Here is a 24,022-nt window from a genome sequence, read left to right as displayed (position 1 = left end):
TCATGGTGTCCCTGTAAAACCTGCAACAAAACAAAGTTTTTCTACTGTGCAACTTGTTATCTTTATAGGAGTGTAAAAGTGTTAATATCCTGATGCAAGGGGCCAGCATTGTGGCGGGCTCCAAGGTGACCTGGCCAATGCAGCTGCCTGCTTTGCTCTCCAACCTTGGCTTCCTAATATTGACACTTTCAAAGCTCCTGTCCCTCTTCCCTCTGGTCTGGTGTGAATGACCAAGTTCCCTGCACCCACCTGGGCTGAGCCCAGGCCATGCACACAGCCCCATGCACACAGCCAGCCCACTATCTGCTGTCTACCCCTGGGCTCAAGTGCACCCTCTGAACTCCCCCACCCCCAAGGGTCCACGTGCTCAGTGCCTCTGCCTAGGGGTCCAGATCACCACCAGGACCATCAACCACCCAAGGCCCACAGGCCAGTGACTGGTAACCTGGGATCACTCTGACCCATCAGCTCAGTTGAGGCACAGGGCGTGGGGATCAGGGCACCATGGTGGGAATTGGAACCGCCTCCAGCCGAGCCGGCCTCACCCTGTAGCCTCAGACACTAACTATGCGTGTGCACACTAGGCTGGATCCCCTACTGGTGGCAGTAGTCATCGTTACTGGAGCCTGGATTTCCCCACCCCAACCACAGGGTGAAGGGTGAGGGAGTCAGGTCAGGGTAGGAGTGCACTCAAGAGTGAAGGGGATCCCGTGGTGAGGGGGTACAGGTTGTGTGGTGAGGGACCCATTCTGATTGGAACTGACCTGGCTGAGAGGTGAGGGGTACAATCTCAGGATGTTGGGGGTCCTGCAGTGAGGCATGAGGGGTAAGCTTCGGGGTGCAGGAGCCATAGGTTAGGACCTAGCAGGATGGAGTTTTGGGGCAGGGACCACGGTGTGAGGAGAAGGAGCCCTGTCTTCAAGGTCTGGTGGGAGGGTAGTAACAGGGAGGGGAAGGTGAGCAGGGGAAGTGGTGCTGGGAGGGGCTGGCCTGGCCCAGGGCGGTCATGGTTCTAGGTCAGTGCCAGAACCCAGTCAGTGGCGGGATGGGGGTGTTGGAGATGGAAACCCGGCAGGGCAGGGAGCAGGGGCCCCACTCACCACCCTGCTCCTCCCGGCCCCAGTGGCCAGGTCAGGTACAGCAGGAGCCCCACCTGAACAGTTTACGCTGTAGGCGGGAGGAGAGGGGCATGCACACGCAGACACAGAGACATGTGGATGCTGGAACCTGCCCAGAATGCGTGGAAGCTGGCGGAAGTGGGGTGCTCCTGGACCAGCTCCTGGAAGAGGAACACGGCCTGGGGTCTGGGCTGCTGCTTACCCTCAGCTCCGTAGCTGCTGCCAGGCAGGTAAGGGGATGCTGGTGGGGGCATGCTGGTCGAGGAGCCAGAGGGTGATGCCTAGGCTGTGCATTTGGGGAGGTGCACGGGGAGGTGCACAGGGAGTGGTGCATAGGTGAGGTCCAAGTACCGCATCCCGTTAGGACCCTGAGGTGGGTCCCGGCTGCCACCGTGGTTCTTGGTGCTGCCCCCCCACATTAGTAGTCCCTTAACCCCATGTTTTTGCCACCACTTATACCTGTGTTTAGGATAGCAGGTACAGCCTTGGGAGGTGGGAGGGCGCCGGAAGGCCCTGGAGCATCACTGACTAGCCCTCAGACCATGGCCTGCTCCTGGGAGGCGGGTTAGGTGCGGGTCGTGTAGCCTCGGATGGGATAGGGGCTGCCCTGTGTGAGCCCCTGGATTTCCTCCCAAGTCCCCCATGGCCTGACCTTGGGGGCAGCCTCTAAAGCCCCAGGTTTGCGGGACTCAGGTTACAGGTCAGTCTGCTCCTGGGTGGTGGGCATGGTGTGTTCAGTGTGTGGGGGTGGCTGCAACAACAGCAGGAAGTGGTAGCAAACCCCCGTGCTCTCACAAGGAAGCCCCCATCCTGCCATCACAGCCACCGCCATCCCCTGACAGCACAGTGGCCATCTTCCAGGAGCAGGCTGACCTGTAACCTGAGTTCCACCAAACTGGGGCAGCAGAGGCCAAGCCCAGGCCATGCGCTGGGGAGTTTGAAGCAAATCCACAGGCTCCCATGGGCAGACCCCATAACCTGCTGCTGCCTTCGACCACACCGCACCCTCCTCATGGGAGCAGGCTGACTTGGGGACCATGCCAGTGGCAGCAGAGGCCGAGACCAGGACAGGCCATGGGGGAGATGGGGCAAATCGACCAGCTTGCCAGGGGCAGTGCCCCTCTCCCTGCTGCTGCCCCAGGTTCGTGGATCACTTGTTTCCAAGTCAGTGGGCTCCTGGGAGGCAGCAGTGGTGCCGTCAGGAGGCAGGGGTTGCGGGGAGGGGTGCTGCCCCAGGGGGAGCAGGTGGACTTGCTCCCATCTCCCCCAGAGCCAGTCCTGGAGATGGCCTTTGCTGCCCCAGGTTCACAGGATGCATGTCATGTAAGCCTGTTCCTGGGAAGTGGGCTCAGTGTACTGGGGGCAGCCTCAGGGTCTGACAAGGAATTTAGAAGTGGGCTCTAGCCCAGTATAACTAACTCTCTTTTCTTCTCTTGCTTCCTCAGTTGGTGGCTGTATCAGCTTTCTCATTATAGGTTATTGCTGGATAATGAACGTAGGTTTCTGTGCTATACAGAAGAAATTTCATTTAAAATCTATTTTTATATATAGTGGCTAACATTTGTAAATCTCAAACTCCCAAATTTATCCCTTCCCACCTCCTTTCCCTGGTAACGTTATGATTGTTTACTAAGTCTGCAAGTCTATTTCTGTTTTGTAGATGAGTTCACAGTGTCTTTTTTCTCTTTTTTTAGGTTACACACATGAGTAATATCATTTGGTATTTTTCTGTTTCTGGCTTCCTTCACTTAGAATGATGATCTCTAGGTCCATCCATGTTGCTGCAAATGGTGTTATTTTGTCATTTTCATGGAAGAGTAGTATTCCACTGTATAAATATACCACAACTTCTTAATCCAGTCATCTGTTGCTACATTTAGGTTGCCTCCATGTCTCGGCTATTGTATACAGTAGTGTTATGAATACTGGGGTGCAGGTATCTTTTCACATTGGAGTTCCCTCCAGTTATATACCCAGAAGTGGGATTGCTGGATCATAGGGTGTGTCTACTTTTAGCTTTTTGAGGGATTTCCATGTTTTCCATAATGACTACACCAAACTGGATTCCCACCAGCAGTGTAAGAGTGTTCCCTTTTCTCCACAGCCTCTCTAGCATTTATCATTCATGAACATCTGAGTGATGGCCATTCTGACTGGTGTGAGCTGATACCTCATTCTAGTTTTGATTTGCATTTCTCTGTTAATTAGTGATATTGAGCATTTTTCCATGTGCCTATTGGCCACTTGTATGTCTTCATTGGGGAAATGCTTGTTTAGGTCTTCTGCCCATTTTTGGGTTGAGTTTTTTTTGTTTGTTTGTTTGTTATTAAGTTGTATCAGCTGTTTATATATTCTGTAAGTTAAGCCTTTGTTAGTCATATAATTTGCAAATATTTTCTCATATTCGTCGGTTGTTGTTTTGTTTTACTTATGGTTGCCTTTGCTGTGCAGAAGTTTATGAGTTTAATTACTTCCCATTTGTTTATTTTCTCTCTTATTTCCACTGCCTGTGTAGATTGCTCTAGGAGAACATTGCTAAGATTTATGTCAGAGAATGTTTTGCCTATGTTTTCTTTTAGGAGATTTATCGTGTCTTGTCCATTTACAACTTGAGTCTGTACTCTACATCTGTGCTTCAGTTTTGAATTTTGAGCTTCTTAGAGAACACCTACTCTTAGCTCATATGTCAGATTCAACATGTCTAAAGCTGATTTCACAATCTTTTTCTTGCATTGTCTTCACTTATTCAGTGGGATAATCATTCTTCTGGTCCTGAATACCCAAAGGCTTGGAATGGTATTTGATTTATCTTTCTCTCACCACCCTCCACATTTTTTCAGCTCCTGGAACTGTATGTTTTTGGTTTCCAGTGTCTATTCTGATTGCTGATACTCTGATGAAGAGCTTTCATCCCTCATACATGAATTTTTTCTTCTGTTGAATTCTTGGATATTCTTTCCCCTCCTCTTTCAGTCAACCTACAGTTTTGACCCTCCAACATCTAGAGCCAAGTCAAAGACTTACCACAACCAGATGTCAGCCAGGTAGTCTCGACCCTCCATCATTTTGGCCTTACCTTATTTGTTCCAATCATTATGTGCCTTAGCCTCCTAGGATAATCTGTAGCTTATCAAAAGACAGGAGTCTGAAGCCTTTTCCTATCCAGTCCTCAGTTAAAACAGCTTAGAATTGCCCTGAAAACTAGTTGGAGCCCCATTCCCTTCATAGAGTCTTCCCTATTTACTCCAACTACTTCTAGCTCCTCTTTGTATTCCTGCACTGTTTATGATCAGTAGCTTGTAATCTTGGCTCTGAGTACTGACTTTGTACCATTCCCGGGTGGTTTCCAATGTGCCTCCTCGCTTAGCTGGTAACTGGAGATTCCCTTGTTCAGCCTCCTTTATACCCCTCACCCTGCTTAGCATCGGGCAATAGCAGGCATCCAGGCAGTGCTTACCTACTTTATTTATTCACAGGGGTGACGGTGTGGAGTATAACTAATAACTTTTAATTCAGTGTTGCAATTAAAAAAGAAAGCCAAGAAAATCCATAAAACTTTATCTCCATGTTCAGTTTAGTGCTTTACCTAAACAGTTTTCTTAACTCTGTGTTTACATTCACATAGTGTTCAGTGCTTGTACAGTTCCCTGAGGCAAGCAGGTGAGATATTATTATGTTTGACTTTCACATTACATTTCATATTGGATATATAAGTGGAATGACTAAACTTTCTTTTATAAGTAAACAGCCGGAAGCCCAGAGAGAGTAAGAGCCTAACCCAGGGTCACATGGTTAGTGTTGGGCACAGGCCAGGGCCGTGGTTCACATCTTCCAGCTGATCCTCTTCCAGTGCCTTTTCATTCCAGTGCTGGGAAATGTAGCCCCATCAGCCAAACGACCAAGTCATTTTGCTGCCCCTCTACCTGCCAGTGATGGTACTGCTACAAAAAGTGGCAAAAGAAAGGTCAGAAATAGGAGTGATAAAAGACATGGATGTGCTGGAAATGGATCCTCAACCTCCTCCTCCCTATTTGAGTGCCTCACAAGTGTCCCACTCTGACAGTGCTGTTCATTGTTTATAACATAGTCTTTAAAATCAGACTGATATTTTATAGGACATGCTTTTATCCTGGTCCCTTTCCTGCTAGTAGTCACCGTCATGGGCAGAAAGTGCCTGACTGTGCTCTGTTTGTCACGTAGGTGGGAGGGAAACTGGGAGAGGGAGCGGGTTGGACTGAAGCCGAGCTTTTTACAGCTCTGTTCTTCTAGGACCAGAGCAGTTTCACTCTTGCTTTCATCACCTCACTGCACGCCACGTCCTGGGGGAGGGCAGGGTTGTGGGTAATGCCCCCACCATCCTCTGCTCTGGGAGGTGCAGAAGTCTGCTTTAACTGTTGAGCTATTCTGGTAATTGGGCATTTCCAGCTTTTCTACACATCTCCTTTCCAGCTCTGAGAAATTGGAGATGAAACTTAACCATACATGGACTATACTAATGTATTCAGTGGCATTAATGTGATGTTGTCTGTAAGGTGTTCTGTGACTGGATAGGAGGTTTTTATCTTATAGGATGCTTCACATCCAATTCTAAAGGCCTACAGACTGCAGGTATAATTCAAGTTCTTACATGTCTAAGGGCAGACATGAACATTATTTGGTAATATGACCATGTGTTCATAGATTAGAATTAGTCTGCCGGCTCTGTATCTAATAAAAGTTTAAATTCCAAACACTTGAAGAACATTTGCAGAACATGTCTTTTTCCTTGTAACTAGTTGCAAAAACTGGAAGCACAACTCTACCACAAACCACAGTGTTTCCAGTGGAGAAAGCCCACTACTTTTACAACCTCTAAGTAATGCAGTGGTTCTTTGGGTGAGATGAGGGATACCATAGTATTTTGTTGGGAAAATAGAGTGGCATGACAAGTATTCTGGGACTGGTTATGGTTGAATCCCTACTTCCTATATCTTGGACTCATTACAGAGGCAATGTTAGTGTGGTAACCAGCTTTTGAATGCAAGTGTAGCTAGGAAGACAACAGAGAAAATAGAAGGAATATAAAGTAATGGAGGAACATCAGAGCAGTACAAATGGTGACTTTGACACCACCAGCTGCTGACGTGAACTTGGCAGGAATTTGTGAGAAGTGGTGGGTGTCATTGCAAGCAGGAGAGTCCTGCAGCTTTTGGGGTGAACAGGCAAAGGGGAGAGCAGATATGGTGGCCACCCGGGGGCTGAGTATTTGTGTCCTGAATGTGAAAATATCTGGTCCCCTGTTCAATTTTGCAGCCACAACTTCACATGACTCAGGGCATTATTTCCACCAGAAAACCATAAAAACAAAAACAGCCTCTGTTTCTCAAAGTGTTTGTTCTCGATCTGAGATGATTGTCCTGTGGTGGGAGGTAAGTGGGAGATGGGGCCTATTACATCACCCCCTTTCACTAAAAGTCTACCTCGCTGCTTTTCACCCTACTCCTAGAGGGGCTGTCATTCTGTTACACCTAGACCTGTCAGACGGGCTTACCTGAATCCTCACGTGAAGAGGGATGGTTATGTGTAGTTTTAAAAAATTGCTTGGGTCATGTGGTCCTTTGTTCCCTCCATTGGAAATCACTATTCCAGAACAAATAGTATGCATCTATAGAAACTATGTTATTTCTAAGATGTCTTCAGAAGTTTTGCAGTAGGTTTAAATCTTTGCTTGGTGATGGCATCTTGATTGTTTGAAGGAGGCAGCCCTCATTAGAGGCTTTATTTGCTTCCTGTCTGAGAGTTCCATTACTGGCAGTAGTATGTTCTTAGGCAGAGTTAGAAAGTTACCTGGTCTGAAAAGCTGACCTTGCCCACAGCTGGGAATTGGCAGAAGGGTCAGTTATGGAAGGAAGACTTTAGGATTATCTGGTAGCAGAGTTCTGGGATCCAGACCCTGGGGAACCTCAGCTCTTGTAGAGTATGTTCAGTAACAATAGGTTATTGGATATTTTTAACACTGGTTATGGGATGTAGAGTTGGAGAAAGACTTAAAAGTGAAAGAACCTTATAAAAGAATCTCCAAATATTTTAAAGAAGACAGTTCTCAGAATGAGAGCTTTTCTGGAAATAAACTAGCTCTTCACTTCACAGGGGAAGCAGGGAGAAGTTGTAATTGCAATTATGGTGACTTAAAAGGTAAACCTTTCCCTCCCACTTGGCTGTTTCCTGGTGTACGTTCATCTTCCACATCTGTAGTTTTAGACATGATGTGTCATTTTCTGGTACTCCATTCTGCTTCTGAGTGAGAGAATGACATAAAGTCACATAGCAATTGGAAAATTGTACAAAGGACTTTATTGTTAAAAATGTAGACCTGTGGAAGGGTGCTGCATTTGCAAGTGAGTCTCAGTACAGAGAACACTTAAAAGAATGCTGTGTTATTTCTTCTTTATTCCTTTAAGCCTTTGAATGGAAGCTTTTCTTTGCAGTGTTTCTGGAGTACATCAGAACAAGCAGGAACTAAAAATAGCTTTAAGAAAGCACCAGTATAGATGTCGCTTGTTGTGTGGTATCTGTCTTAAAATTAATTCTTTAAAGCAGGAAGTTGTAACTCTCAATTTCTTAAGCAAATATAAACATCCTTGACTCTTAATGACATTCTTTGTAGGATAGAGCTGCTTTTGCTTCCATTCTGAGCATTGAAAGGCCTTCTGTGATAGTTCTACCAGTCTTTAATATTTTATTTTCCCTCTGTTGTGAACTTAAGTTATTAAACTTGAAGCAGATATAAATATCATCAACTTGCTACATATGTAGATATTCAGTGTTACATGGCCAGAAAATTTGTGTACATCACAAGTATCTGCATAATTCCCCCCTTTCCAATTGTGTTCCTAATGAAAAAATGATGGGAAATTGCATTATGGGGATATGTCTTACAGTACACAGTGTTTCCCCTGTTCCCTCTACCAGATCTGGATGTTCTTTTTATCTTTCTGCTTCTAGACTTACTAGCTGTTTTTCTTAAGCCAGATGTAACTTATCCCCATGTGCACACACACATGCGTACACACACAAACACATGGCCGTAGGGAGTAGTGTGCACCATCCCATTCTCCCACTCCAGCTGTGGGCCCACCCACTGGAGGCAGTGTCTTGCACTAATTCATTTGTAAGTTCCCTTTAAAAACTCGAGTGGTTGGGAAACAGAACTGATATACACACCTAGTAGGCAGGCCCTCAAGGGATCAGGTGTCGCTCAATTAGTGTTGATTCTGGACTAGGGACACGAAAAAGGATAACTTCTATGGTTAATGCCAGGTTATCTTAATGTTTGAGTACCTGGGTTTCATGGCTTCCTGTACTGCCTGTGTGACCCATGATTCCCAAATTTCTGTCTCCCACTAGACTTTTTCTCTCCAACTCTGGACTATTACAATCTTCTGCTGATTTGACATCTTCACTTGGAACTCTGAAATCTTAAAACCAACATGTGTAAAAAATGAGCTCTTGGTCCTCCTACCCCCAAAATTGGCTCTTTCCGCAGCCTCCCCCATTCAGTTAGTGGAAACTTAATCCTTCCAGCTGCTTGGGTCAAAAAACTTGGAGTTACTCTGACTCTCACTGACATACCACATGCATTCTGTCAACAGATCTGGTTTAACGCTGCCTTTAAAACATATCCAGAATCCAGCCACTTCTCACCATGGCTCCTGCCTCCACTGCCACTTCTCTTCCCTGAGCCACTGTCCTCTGCTCCTGCACAGCCCTTCTCAGTGGCTTCCCTCTTTTCATCTCTGACCCATATAGGCTAGTCTCACCTGGCAGTCAAGTAAGCCTTTGAAAACCTAAGTTAGATTGTGTCATCCTTTGGTAGTGCCTCCCCATTTCACTCTGGGTAAAAGCCACAGTCCTTACAACGTCCTCCAAGGCCCTACAGGATCTGCACTGCCCCTTCCCCGCAGCTGCAGCCCTTCCCCCATCCTGGAGCATGCGAGGTGCGTGCTGGCCTCGGCGCTGGTTATTCCATCCCCCTGGGCCTTCTCACCTTCTAGTCCTAGTTCTAACCTCAGTCCTCAGTTTGGCCTGCTCTGATGTTTAATACACCACCACCCTCATCCCATACTCTCAACTCTCTTTACCTTGCCCTTTTTTCTTTTTTCCATGGTTCCTCTTTCCTAACATGCCACCTCCTCTGATGCTCTGTTGTGTGAATTGTCATCTCCACCCCCGCTCCAGCTAGACTCCAAGCTCCATGAGGACAGGACTTTTGTTTTATTTAGTGATCTATTCCAAGTGCCTAGACTAGTCCTGGGTACATAGTTGGCAGTCAAAAATTATTTGCTGAATAAATTAAAAGACTATTTTAAAAATGAATCATCTTTTCAGGAACGGGTGAGGAAAGGAAGCTGCATGAAGGGGAATGGTGCAGTAAATAATGATATTTGCCTGTTGTTCTTTGTGTGATGTGTGTGTGTGTGTGTATTATATATATATATATATATATATATATATATATATATATATATATATATATATATTACATATATCAGTATTTTTAGGCTTAATTTTGTATACCAGTTTCTTAATTTAATAGCTGTATTAAAGTATAATTTACAGGCCATAAAATTCACACATTATAATTGTACAAGTCAGTCATTTTAGCTATTTCTAGAGTTGTGCAATTGTGTCCTCAAAAAGTCCCCTTGTGTCTGTCCATATGCAGTTAGCCCTCCCCCCAGTGGCACCCTGATTTTATTTGTTTTTGGTTTTTTTGGCAACCACATCTCAAAAGAATAATTTACCCTGCAGTACTAATATAGCTTTGCACTCTTAGAAATTACACACTTAAATACGAAATCAACTGAATGTAGGTAGCAGTATTAGACATCTGTGAGAAGAATGGACTTGAGTGTCAGACTGGCTGCAGTCTTACCCAGCTCCACCACTTACCAAGTTACCCAAATTATTTTCTGCCTCAAGCTCTTTATCTGTTATATGGGGGTAATAATAACAGCTTACAGAGTTGTTGAGAGGATTAAGCAAACAGGGAAACAAAATTTATTATAGTGGCCAGCTTATAGTTATTACCTGATAAATAGACTTGCAGGTAGACAGCAAATCTCAAATCAGTCTCTAAGTTTCTAAAGTATGTGTAAACTATGATCCAGTTCCTACCTGGTTTGTAAATACATATGCCTACTGCAGAATGTAAAAACAGGTTAATTTCCAACAGAGAAGATCATTTCTCAGTATTTCTTTTGAAGGTAATTGCAAAACCATTTTTACTAAATTTTCTGTTCCCAACTTTGACAGAGCTTTGACACCAGGGAGGTAATTATCTACTTTTTTGTTAAAATCATGCTGACCATCAGAAAGAGTTCTGAATTATATTTTAGCCTTTATGTTGGGATATCCTGTGAGACTTCCTCTAAATGAATGGGGGAGGAGGGACATTCACTGTAGCTCTTGTAGCCTGATAAGCCTGCACTAAATTATATTTTTTTAATTTTAATTAAAGTAATTAATTAATTTTTGCAGGAAGATGATAATCAGGTTTTGACTTATTTATTTTCTTTTTAGAAGAATTCCTGGGGATTTAACCCAGGCCCTTGTGCATGCTAAGAATATGATCTTTCACTTGAGCTATACCCTCCCCCCTAAATTACCTTTAATAAGGTCTTTTTTTCTGTTTTGTTATTTTCTTTTATGTACAGATGCACAAAGCAGGGTCATCAGAAGCGTCTCAATTCCAAAGATGATAATACTGAAAAACACTGCCCAGTGACAGTGAATCCTTGGCCTATGAAGAAAGGTTGTAAAGTCCTGAATTAATTAAGAAGGTATTGTTACATTAACATACATGTAACCATGGCTCTCTTACCTTTATTTTTCACTTCATAATGAAGATGTTCCCCACCCTTCAAGGTTGCTTTGTTTGATATAGGGAATATCTAAAGCATTTTCTTCAAGTTTTTTAAATAAGGAAGAGAGCAGGTAATTTATCAGAAGTGTGAATGGTGTAATCTTCTCTGTCTAGTATGGTAGCCACCAGCCACATGTGGCTATTGTGAACTGAGATATTCTATACATGGAAATGGATTTTCAAGACTTAGTGCAACAAAAATGTAAAATATTTATTAATAAGTTTTAAAAGTGTTAATCACATTTTTGAAATGATAGTATATTGGATATTTTGGGATAAATATAATTATTACTGGAATTAATTTCACTTATTTCTTTTTATTTTCTAAATGGGATTACTGGAAAATTGTGACTTGCATTATGTTTCTATTGGATGGCGCTGGCTTCTAACTTATTGCAAAGAATATGGAAAGAAAACTTTTTAAAAAATTTGTAATTGAGTAGTTGATTTACATAGTATTAATTTCAGGTGTACAACACAGAGACTCAACATTTTTATAGATTATGTTCCATTTAAAGGAACCATAAAATAATGACTATATTTCCCTGTGCTGTATGATACATCACTGTAACCTGTCCATTTTGTACATAGTACATTGTACCTCTCAATCCCCTGCCCCCATCCTGCCTCTCCTCTCTTCCTCCCCACTAGTAACCCCGAGTCTGTTCTGTATACCTGTGAATCTACTTCTGTTTTGTTACAGTAATTAATTTGTTTTATTTTTTATATATACATATGTTAATACATAGAATATTTGTTTTTCTTTCTCTGACTTATTTCACTTTGTATATATACATATATATGTATGTATGTGTGTGTGTGTGTGTGTGTGTGTGTGTGTATAAAAACTATACCACACCTTCTTTATCCAGCCATCTGTCAGTGAACATTTGGGTTGTTTCCGTGTCTTGGCTATTGTAAATAGTGCTGCTGTGAACATTGGGGTGCATGTGTTTTTTGAATTATATTTTTCTCCAGACATATACCCATGAATGGGATTGCTGGATCACACAGAGTCTATTTTTAGTTTTTTAAGGAACTTCTATACTGTCCTCCATAGTGGCTGCACCAATTTACATCCCCACCAACTGTGTAGGAGGGTTCCTTTTTCTCTTAAAATGTCAAAAAGCGTCTACCTTTATATACTTTCCTTACAGTTTAGGACACAATTTTGGCAAAAGCCAGTTAGAATTTAATAGCAGTAAATGCGGTATTTTTTTTTAAATGGCCATGTAATATGGATAGATATGTTATTGATGAGTTGGTTCCCTATTTTTGTAGATGTAGAAGTTTTTATAGCTTCACAGACATTTCAGTCTTGCAGAGAGAAAAATTTCTTTGCATTTTGCTGAACTTGTCTGGGTGGTTTTATTGAATTTGGTCCAGGCCTGCAGAGGTGAATACACATCCAAACCTGTACCATCTGAATGTCTACAAGATTTTAAGAGTCTAGAATGTCAGATCTGGACTATAACTCTGGTAAATTACATCAGTGAGTGGGACTTATAAAACCTCCATTTAAGTGCAAAACCTTTCATAAGCCCAAAAAGGCCTTGAAACTGTGGCAAAGCCAGAGACTTTTGTGCACCACAAATGGCCACAAACCCATGGGGACAACGGGCCTTATGGAGTGCCAAGGGAATTCCATGTGAGGAGTCCAGCACCCACAGGAATCCAACAAGTTCCTGCCAGCCTGAGCACCTGCATTGCTACTGTGCTGTTTTGAGCAAATGCCTTTTCATCAGGTTCAAATTGATTTGTTGTTATTTTTTGCATAAAAATATCAAACTACTTCTTGTTCCCTTGGTGAAAGTAAAAGCCTAAAATTTCTTGATTTTTTTTGACAGAGAAAAACATGAGCCTATGAATCTAACCTCATCTATGATGGTCTGCAGCTGGGAGCAACCAGATCAGTGTCAGTCTCTTTGCAGCCATTGGCTGGGAGCCTGCAAGTTACCTGGGATGCTGGAATGGCATTTGAAATGTCACCCCAGCCATGCCTTCTCTGTGGGCTGGGAGGGAAGTCAGTCAGAATCTGCATTGTGGAATGTATGTTTCAGATCTAAAGCTAGGAGATCTTTTTTAATAGCCAGAGAATGCAGTCATAAATATATCTATTAACTTATTTAAGCAAGAACATTTTAAAGATTTTTTTATTATAAAAATTTACCCCCAAAAATTGAAAATGTAAGAATAGTGGAATTAAAAATCATCTATACCTTAATTATCCATAAAGAATCTTAAAATCCTTCTAAACATTTTTGCTTATATGTAGATATTTTTCTCTTCCAAAAAGGAAGATTATTATTTCATAATATTTTTGCTTTTTCCTTTTATTATATATTCCATATCAATAATTATAACTCTTTTAAATCCTTTTTAATGGCTGTTAAACACTATGTTGAACAGATATGTAAATAGTCCTCTTCTAGGTTTGAGAAATTAAAAAAAATTGTCATTACAATACCACTGCAAAGAATATTTTAGTGTTTTTATTTTTAGTTACTAATTTGGACTAAAAATTAACAAGTTTGCTTTTCTTCATCTAAAACATTTGTAATTTTATGAATGGACTGTAAGGATTTTAATTAATTTTTCAGTAATTTAAGACAAAAGAAATTATCTTTAAGACAAAAATGTATCATGGTTTGCAAATTTATTTTTATTATATCTTCTTTTTTACCAGCATCATATGTGTGTGTGTTTGCACACGTGCTTTAACTACCAGCAACGTAAGAAAAATCTGTGTACTAAAAATGTGAAAATAGTTAGTTTCCTGGTTTGTGTTTTCATTCTTCCTATATAGGTTTTGGATGACAAGCATGTATTTGTAAAAGTACACACCCTGTGGGAGGTGCTGTGTACATATGTTGAGATACTGCACATAAAATTGCCTCTGAAACCCTATGATCTGAAAACCTGGTCCTCAGGCTTCTATAATTTCTGCTGTTTTATGAAAGTCCTCCAAGGGGATGAAAGTATCATCAAGCCAGAGCAAGAATTTTTCACTGCCCTATTTGAGAAAAGCTGCATGAATGATTTTTATATTCAGGGTAGAGATATGTTCTTCAACCCAGCCACCAGAAGCTACATTGTAAGTCTAAACAGAGTTTAGCTGCTGCCTTGGGGTTGATTTAGAATCTGCTGTTGAATTATCAGTGATTTGGTTTGGTTGGTTTGGTTTGGTTTTTAAAAGCTGCCAAAAAAAAAAAAAAAAAGAGAGAAAAGAAGTATCCCTACAGATTCCTGTTAGGATAGTAAACAGTGGCTGGTTAGTTACCCTGTATAAACCACACACTCTCTTTTAGAATCTTTTTAGGTTTACTTCATCTTTTCTCAGATCAAGTATCAAGTAAGGGACAATCAAAAAATTTGGGATTAACAAGCTTGTGAGCAGCAGGATCTGCAAGACAGCTTTCCCTCCCCATGGTGTAAGTCAAATGGCAAAAATGAAATAAAGCATCTCATGTACCCTCTGGTGTTAACAAGAAAGGGCTAATCTTCTTGACTTTGTTTCTTCCTGGGTAAAATGAAGATAATATGTCAGAAGGCTACAAGCTCATTTAGGGCAGGAACCATGTTGTATTGTTCAGTGCTGTATGACAGGCACTTGGAAGGCCAAGTTTAAAGGAGTGAATGAATGAATGAACTGTAGTTCCCCCAGAGTTACTGTTTGGGGCAGTGCAGATTAGCAGCTAATAGCACAGACTCGAGAGGGGAGGGTACAGCTCAAGTGATGGAGCGCATGCTTAGCACACAAGATCCTGGGTTCAGCCCCCAGCACCTCCTCTAAAATAGAATTACCTTATTACCTCCCCACCACTGAAAAAAAAAAAAAGAAAAAAAAAAGAAAAAGGGAAAAGCAGTGACCAAGAGCATAGACTCAGGCTGGAACACCTGTGCTGGTTTCTCACTGTCCACCTTGTAAAAGTCATTTAGCCTCTCTGTTTATCCAGTTCCTCATCAATAAAATGGGGATAATAATAGTACCCACCTTGTAGAGTTGCTATGGGGATTAATGAATCCGTGTCAATGTTAGAACAGCCCTGGCTTATAGTAAGTACTATGCATCTGTCAGCTCTTTTCATAATTACTGGCAGATGTTATTATCAACCAAAAAAGTATTAGCTCTTTGTAAGAGAAATACATGTTAGACCATTTCATTTATCATTTTCTGTAATTCAAGCTTTGTCCCTCTGAAATATCGTTTTCTGGCTGTGCACTAGAATGTCACAGGGCTTTCCAAAATTAATCTGTCTGGGTTCTTGTCATGATGGCAATACTGCAGAGTGTTGACGTTTTTTAGGGACTCCGTCTGAGATGACAGCAACCCCTCAAATTCAGGAGCACTTCTCTAACTGATAACATCTCGCATGAAATGAAGTTTTTAAAATGTGACTGCTTCAGATGCTTAATGATGCCATAAATGCAAGGATATTATATCTAAGCTCTTTAAATAAATTCTGTCATTGAAATAAAGGAAATACTATATTATAGCACTCTATGACTTTGTTATCTTTGCTATCCATTTATCTGACTCTCTAAGACCAAAGAAAACAAAGACTGAGATTGATCATTACTACTGTGTGGTACATGTATTTGCAGATGAAGACAATGCTGAAATGTACTGTATAAGATATCTGTCAGCTGAGGGAGGCTGACGTAGGGTTCTAGGAGGTGAGCAGCCCAAACGAAAAAATGCACGAGGAGTTGCCATACCGCTGGACAGACTTCAGCTGGAGACACCATGGGGCTAACAACACTTTATTGACACAGGGAGGTGTGCTCCTGATGCACTTGTCCTGTTTCTATCTGTTTTCTGTCAGCACATGTGCAGTCTGAGTTTCTTTGTTCATTAGGCTTACAGAATATCTCTAGCACATACGTACTTCTATTTTCTTTGTTCTAAATCTTATATAATTGACACATGTGTGGAGCAATTATTTACTGCATACTATAAACATGCTCTGATCGTGGCCTTGGGTCCCATGGCTGTAACTCACCTCAATTATCCGATCGTGGCCTTGAGTCCCACGGCCTTAACTCATCTCAAGACCAGCTCACAATATTAAAATGACACTAAACAGCTGCTCGATACACAAGCATGAACAGAACAGGGAGCTGGGTGCAGGGAGCAGACACTGAGCTTCCTGGCTCAGAGACACAGCATAACAGTCCAGCCCGGCAGTCCACATGTTTTATATATATGCCCTAGCAAAATTAGCAGTGAGAGCCTGAAATGAACTCTGGGGACACTTGCAAACAGCTGTCATGATTACCAATATGGGACACCAGGATTCTACAGTGTTTAGATGGCACCTGCACACAACCAGTTCTTTCCCACTAAAGCCTCTTGTAATTGCTGGCTCCACATCTGGGCTAAGGAATAATCTCATGTGGTGTTTGGGAGGGAGGTAAGTGGAATCAGGACCCATGTTAAGGCTGGGTGGGTGATAATCTGGTTCTAGTACAGGAGGAAGGAAAGTAGGTAAGGTGGGAAGGAGAATGACTGTATTTAAACTTTGTTTCTTGAATAAGCTAAATATATAACATCACATCAAGTTTCTTTGTTGTTTATATTCCATGTGCTGTCACAGAATAACTACTGAATTGGGACAAAAAAGCCTAGGTTTTATAATTGACCCTGCCTCTAACCAGCCAGAGTCTAGATTCCTCAGGGTGTCCAAGGTGGGGGCTGGACCATCAGGTGTCCCTCCACTGCAGCAGTTTGGGCACTTGGGTGGCCTAGTTTCTTTGCTATGTAAGACTGGCCCGCTTGTAGGACTTTAAGCATCTGAAAGGCTCTCACCAGGTACCCACTGTGGTCCCAGGACTGTAACATCCAAGCGTTCCTTTCCTTCCATATTTGCAAATGACCCTCAAGGGGTTAGTTTTAGCCCTGGGTGAGAATTATGAAAAATTATATGATACTTCCATCCCTTCTGGCAAATGATTTCCCCTTATTTACAAATGAGCACGAAGTGTTAGCACCACATTTTATCAACAGAACATGTGAACACGTGGTGATTGTGATGCTCACATGTTTGCTTCTGCTTCCCAGTCCAACTTCGGCCTCCATCAGAGGACCTCATCTGTCCCAGCAAACAGGACCTTCTGTACAAGGAATGGGCTCATCCTCAAAGAATATACAAACAGGCCTTGGATCTCATCAGGTGAGCTGTTGTGGAGAGCACTACAGTGGGAAGGGCTCAGGGTTGCACTCATGGCATCTGAGTGTGACAGTCCTCCAAAAGTATTATCAACCAAGAAGCTCACAGGAGCTCTGAGCTTCATTGCCCCAAGTTTTTACTGGAGGCTTTATTACAAAGACATGATTGATTGAGTCACTACCAACATGGCTAACCCAAACCCTAACTGTAACTCAAACCTTTCCTTAGCCCTAATCCTTGAGCCCCTTCCTCTCCTGGTGGTCACTCACCTGTCACACAGCTCACAGCCCCACTCCTCTAATCACATGGTTGGTTTCTCTGGCTGACAGAGACACCTGAATCATCCTGAATCATCTCATGAGCACAAGCCATCCAAGGGTCCAACATGAATAGCAAAGACACTCCTATCTTGGGAAATTTCAAGTCTTTAGAGGTTGCCTTCCAGGAACTGGGACCAAAGACCTACCAAACTCTTCATTAAACAGGAGTAAATGTTAGATTTCACTTAAATTATAAAATAATAGATAGAAATTCTCACTGCTTTGCTGTATCTGCTGTCTGACACCGTCCCACTACACCACATGACTGTAACTTCTCGCTCAGCATGGCTCTTCTCAGAGCACCAATGTCGGCTGCTCCCCAGGAGCTTATGTTATTTGGCAAGGTGGCTGGGGAGAGGGAGGCCAAGAACAACTGAACAAACAAACATAATTGGGTAAATAAGGAAAGAAAACTTCTGATTGAAATGAAGGAAATAACACAGTGTTGAGATGGGGAGACATAGGGGGAAGTGAGTCAAGCAAGCTATCTTTGAGTAGGTGACATGTGAGCTGAGATGTGGATGATGAAAAGGAGGCCAGATTTTGAGGATCTGGAAAAAGTCATCCCAGTGATAGAGGCAGCTTGTCCAGTGGCCCCGAGGCACAAATGCATTTGGCAGGTTTGAGGAGATACTGGAGACAGTGCTTCTGAGAATGATGAGATGTGAGGTTTAGAAGGGCATCAGGAGCACGGAAAGGAGTGTAGACTCTAAGTGCAGTGAGAAGCTGTCATGATAGTTTAAGCACTAAAATAATTTTCTCTCACTCACATTTTGCAAAGATAATGTGGAGAATGGATTGCAGGGGCCCAGGAATCAAGGAGACCAGGTAGGAGGCTCTTGGAGTGGGCCAGATGAGAGATGGTGGGAGCCAGGGTGGAATTCATTTGGGGAGTGGAGCTGACACGATGCAGTTATGGGCTGGTTGTGGATGGCGAGGAGAAGAGGAGGGTTAAGGTAGCCCCAGGTTGGCCTAGAGCCAAGTGCCTGTTCTCTCTAATCTCAGTGCCCCATGCAGGTGCCCACCTACTTGGGCAAACCTCTTAACCGTCAAATTGAGAGTTTTAAAACACTGAAGTGTTTTTGTTTGTTTCACATTTTATGGAAAGTTTCAAACATGTACAAAAGTAGAGATAACAGCACAGCTAACCTAACTGTATCGGTCACCCAGCTCTAGAATTATAAACTCAGAGTCACTGTTGTTGCATCTTTCATCCCTCCCCTCCCCCACTACTGGATCATTTTGAAGACAATCCTACATAGCTTAACCTTTCATTAGTGAAATGACAAGCTCTCTTTTAAATACAATTGGAATATTCCTTTTCTTTAGGGTTACAAAATAATTCCCTGGTTGTCACAAAAATATATGTTTAAGTAGTTTTTGGATTGCAATCAGGATATAGACTAGGTTCAGACATTGCAGCTAACATATCTCTCAAGTGGGTTCTAATCTATAATTTTCCTGTTTCTCATTTTCCTTGAAATTGCTGAGGGGTTTCTCTATTTCCTGTTTGGCTGATTTCATTCTCCCCTGTGGTGTTAGCCTTGTTTCTCCATCCTATGTATTTGCTTTAACTAAGTGATTTGATCCTCCCCTAAAAACTTGATCTGACTGAGGTTCAACTTTCTGCAAGAATACTTGTTACATGGAGTTTCATACTCCTGTCACAAGGTACATAATGTCCAGTTGTCTCTCTTTTTTGTGATGACAGCAGCCAGTAAAGATTGTCACCTAGGATCATTATTTCATAAGGGATTTTATTTCAGGTGGTCATACTCTAATTTCCTTCCTCATTTATCAGCAGGATCACAGTCATGAAGAGGCACTTTCCCATTAACCTGGGTTATCCTGTAGAACACAGTTTTAAGAGGATGTTTGTATATATGTAAATATTTAAAGTTGATACTTTTTTTCTTTTCTTTTTAATTTTTTTTCTAGTGGAGGTACTGGAGATTGAATCCAGGACCTCATGCATGCTGAGAACACACTTTTCAATTGAGTGTACCCCATCCCTCTAGAGATTCATATGTATATGATGTTTTCCTTCTGTTATTTTTGTTTTATGTTATACAGTATTTGATGGCAGGGCGATGGGTTTGATGGCTCTTTAATCATTCTTTATGGGCTTTTGGGGTTTGTGTGTGTGTTTGTAAAGAAATCAATTTTCCCACTATTTTAAGTATGTTTTGTGAAGGAAAATACGTTGATCTGTTCCCTGCTCCTGGTCCACATGTTCCCTTTGTTGTTTCCCACTAGTGGCCCCTTGAGCTCTGTGACAAGACTAGCATGTCATTAATCCAGGTTGAAGGAGATCTGAAGAGATTTATTCAAGGAGATGAAATTTGTAGACAATGTATTAGAAAGTAGTGAGAAAGTTTTTCATTAGGAGAAGGTCTGGGGTTGAATTGCTAAGTGCACAGAAAACTAACCTACAAACCACCAAGACAATTATTAACTCCAGGAAAAACAAAGTAGGAAAGAAAAAAGTAAGCCTAGCATACAACTTGCTACAGCTGTGAACAGTCTGTACAGAGTCCCAATAATGTAAAATAAAGATATTGAGCTGATCAAAATTATAATGTAATCATGTCAAAAGTTTGGGAGAATGAAGGTTTGGGTGTGTAGATGAGATGGGATTTTAAAGAGAGCTTAATTGTCATTTTCCAAAATAGAAAGTCAAATAGGTGATACATACAGCTGAAAAAGTCAGTAGGCTATGCTACAAGGATATTACTCAGAGATAGGGGGGTAATTATTCCAAGAGTCAGCAGTAGGAGTTGAAAGTGTTTGCTGGTGGCCAGGAAATGGGGGAGGTTGTTGGGAACTGCTCCTTTTTATAATCAGTGTTCTAGAACTCTTTGACTCTTTAATGAATATATAGTACAACTTTGATAAAAAGAAATCAAGCTGAAGTTTAAAAAATTGATGTTGAGTATTAGGGTGTTTTTGACAGAGAGAGATAACAATCAGACAAAACTACATTTGAAGGGATCCTCATTATTCCTAGCCTTTCAGCAAGGACTAGGAGACAGACATCTGTTTAAGGTTCAAAAATTCTTTCTGACCTTGCCGACATGTAACCTTCAGAAGTAATGAAATCCCCGTCACTGTAAATATCCAGGCAGAGGCTGCCTGACCAGCTCTCTAACTGTAGCAGGATATATTTACCATTAGGCAGTTGGAGCAGGCAACTTCCAACATTCTTTCAGTTTTGAATGTGGCATTTCCAGGGCGGGTAGTTGATAAGAATATATTACAAAAAGCTTAACAAGAAAGAGTCCAAGACATCTCAAACCCATTGCCAGGGTTTTCTCTCCCAGACACCATCCTGAGCCTGCCATCTGTGAGCCAGGCCACGAAGCCCAGTCACATGAGAATGAACACACTTTGTCCTTCCTATCTGATTTGGCATTGGGCTCAGCCCTTTCCCCCATGGAATGGTCCACGCCCAGGTCTCTGACGATGGAGCTGGTCTCACAGCAGCCCTGTGAGCGCTGGTCCAGCCGAAGGGGGTTCCTGCATGAAGTTTCCCAGGACTCCAGGCTGTTCTCAGAGCTGAGTTCCCCCTAGGCTAAGCCCACGGAGCTCATCTCAGCTCCAGACTGAGCCGGAAGCCTCAGAGAGAACTCAGAGCTGAGGAAATCCACAGGTTTTACCCAGCACTGCTGAGTCCACAGTGAGCCAGCTGAGGGAAGTATCAGCAGCAGCAAGACACATCTGAGCCACCGCCTCATTGTTCCGCCTCATCCCTAAGCCCTCTGTGTCTGCCTGTCTGTGTCTGTCTCCCTTTCAGGACCAGCCTGGCACTGCTTCATGCCCTGCCTCCTTTCTTCTAATCTTGCTTCCCTGGCCTGTTCCATCTACTCCAGATTAACTGAGAAACATTGAAAAGTTTTTAAAATCTAGGAACAATAGACATGCTAGATACAAAAAATACAGGGCAGTACCTTCCTCAGTCACATCCCTCCTGCCCTCTCCCATTCTCATAATGAGTTTTATAAATATTTTGTCAGAGAGACATTGCACTCCTAGTTGTTATCATTATCAGCCATTTTCTTATTATCTGTGGTTTACGATGCATTTGCTCCAGGGAAGTTCCAGAGATAAAGCAGAAGCAGATGACTGAGCCAATTGTTGACGTTCACTTCTGTCACACCTATTAAGAATGATCTTTGGGGGGATTTGTTGAATGTGCCAGTCTTTCCAGTGAGTGATGATGATCCCCTGCATCTGCTCCAGAGTCAGCCTTCTTCCCTCCTTTGCTCTGTTCTCATTTATCTCATTTTGGCAGGTGAACCAGTGATCATTACTTCAATAATAAATAAAATACTTCTTATTTCACAGTAGAATGTGGGATCAGCTATGAAAACGCATATGTTTTAAGTGTGAATCGAGTCAGAGGTTTAAACTTAAAGCACCCTTGATTTAGAATTGGAAATTAATATGATGGAGGGAGAGTATAGTTCAATGGTAGAGTGCATGCCTAGCATGCATGAGGTCCTGGGTTCAATCCCCAATGCCTCCATTTAAAAAACAAATAAATAAACCTAATTATGCCCCCCAAAAAACAACCAAAGAAAATAAAAAAGAAATTAATATGAGGATGAAGCTACAAGGTGATTATGTGTCTTCTGAAACTACCTTCTGTCTTTCTGAAGGAAATTCCATGGAGAGAAGGTCAGAATCTACTTTGCTTGGCTGGGCTATTACACTCAGATGCTCCTCCTGGCAGCAGTCGTGGGGGTGGCTTGCTTTCTCTGTGGATATTTTAATCAAAATAACTGTACCTGGAGGTAATTTCTCTTTATTCCTTGTTACCATGTTGAAAAGTTGACTAGACATAAAATGATTTTCAGGATCTCCAACTGGTTTAGTAAAAGAAAACTCACTGCAGATCACTTTCTGCTTTGGATGATACATCCCCTTTGTCCTGAGGATAATAACTAAGCGAAATGGAAAAAAAAGTTTTCTTAGATAATGCAGCCCAGCTTCTGACAGGAATATTACCCTTAGAAAACACTCCAATATCTTAAGACAAGACTTCATTTGAAAAAGAAAGAAGGTCTCAAGGGAGAACCATCCTTGAACTTCTGGCCCACAGAGGAATGCTTCACTCAGCCCTACGGATGTGTGCCAAGTGCAGCCCTGATTTCTTCAGTGTTTCAATGGCAAAACTGGTAAAATTGGTGTTTTTCTGTGTTTAGAAATGAATTCTTAATATATATGGAGAAATACATGTTCAAAAAGTCGAATGAGCAATATTTTATTATTATTTTACTTAAAAACAAACAAACAAACAAGCAAGCAAGCAAACAAAAACAGCCCTTACAGTGTTAGGAAGGAAAAAAAGTGACAGTTTGTGTTTGATGTCAAAATTAAAACACCAGCTGCACTGTCTGAAGGGAAATACATGGGTGCCAGAACACTGAATTTCACCACCACTGCTCTGAATTGTGTGAGTAGTCCTTTCCCCCCCCCCCAGTGATCTGAACCTCCAGAGGGGTACAACACTGAACCAGGAGTTTTCTCTTGTTCATCTGGCCTCCGTCCAGACGTGATGGCCAGATCCACATTTCTGGGCACCAGCGATGAGCTGCTGATCAGATTTCTCTTGCCCTGAGCCTATCGGCCTGGCTTCACAGGAAGGAGCTTACACGGCAGCTCTGATGTATAGGCATAATTATCCGTTCTGTTTAACAGGATTCTGAGGGTGTGTGCCCAGTATGGCTTCTTAGTTAGAAAGCTGCAGATGGTCTTTGAAGTACTTTCCTCTCTTCATCAAAAAAGAGTTTAGGGCCAAAGGCTGAATGTTGATATCTTTTGCTTAAATTTGTCTTTGGCTTCTCCATTGTTTTGTATATTGTTCCAACCAGGAAAAGGCATCTCAGAAATACAGCGGCAAAGTGAAAAGGTAGTATTTTTATAAGGTTCTTGCATGGTAGTTTTTCTCATTATAGTTCATTTTAGGAAATGACAGTCACACCACAAACGTCCTACTCTTTGACACAGATTAATTTATACAAATTGTAGAGGGCAGAGGTAGGTGTATCTTGGGGATAATCTCCCTGTGCTCAAAACTACTTGGGCTCTGTTTATTTATTTTTAAATAGTATTGATGTATTTAAAATATATACATTTTAAATAATTTTTTAATATTTTTATTTTTTTTCATAGAGGTACTGGGTATTGTACCCAGAACCTTGTGCATGCTAAGCGTGCACTCTACTGCTGAGCTCTACCCCCTAAATATTTTCAGTTAATTTTACCCCCTACTGAGCAGATTCACAAGAGTTGGAAATGTATTTAAGCTGTAAGGAATAATGATCTGTCTCCCAGTTTAAGAAAAAGAACATAACTGTTATCCACAAAGTTCTTTGTTCAGATTCATCACCTCACTTTCCACTCTGGAAGTAACAACTACATTAAATACTGATTTTTTTTAAACATTTCTTTTTTATTGAGTTATAGTCATTTTACAATGTTGTGTCAAATTCCAGTGTAGAGCACGAA

The 24,022-nt window shown here is 42.0% G+C and overlaps 1 protein-coding gene across 1 annotated transcript; it reads left to right on the top strand.

Annotated features, from left to right (window-relative positions):
• Positions 1-1,006: 1,006 nt before the first annotated feature.
• On the top strand, positions 1,007-23,070 carry LOC141573290 (anoctamin-6-like). The gene is given in 9 exon segments (XM_074371191.1): positions 1,007-1,256; positions 12,883-12,935; positions 13,829-14,116; positions 14,342-14,385; positions 14,387-14,451; positions 16,685-16,710; positions 17,107-17,195; positions 22,171-22,305; positions 22,995-23,070. Coding segments are annotated over 9 exon segments (1,026 nt in total).
• Positions 23,071-24,022: the final 952 nt, after the last annotated feature.

Source organism: Camelus bactrianus, chromosome 9, assembly GCF_048773025.1.
Source record: "Camelus bactrianus isolate YW-2024 breed Bactrian camel chromosome 9, ASM4877302v1, whole genome shotgun sequence".
Classification (NCBI taxonomy): domain Eukaryota; kingdom Metazoa; phylum Chordata; class Mammalia; order Artiodactyla; family Camelidae; genus Camelus; species Camelus bactrianus.
This window is presented reverse-complemented; position numbering and strand designations above follow the sequence as displayed.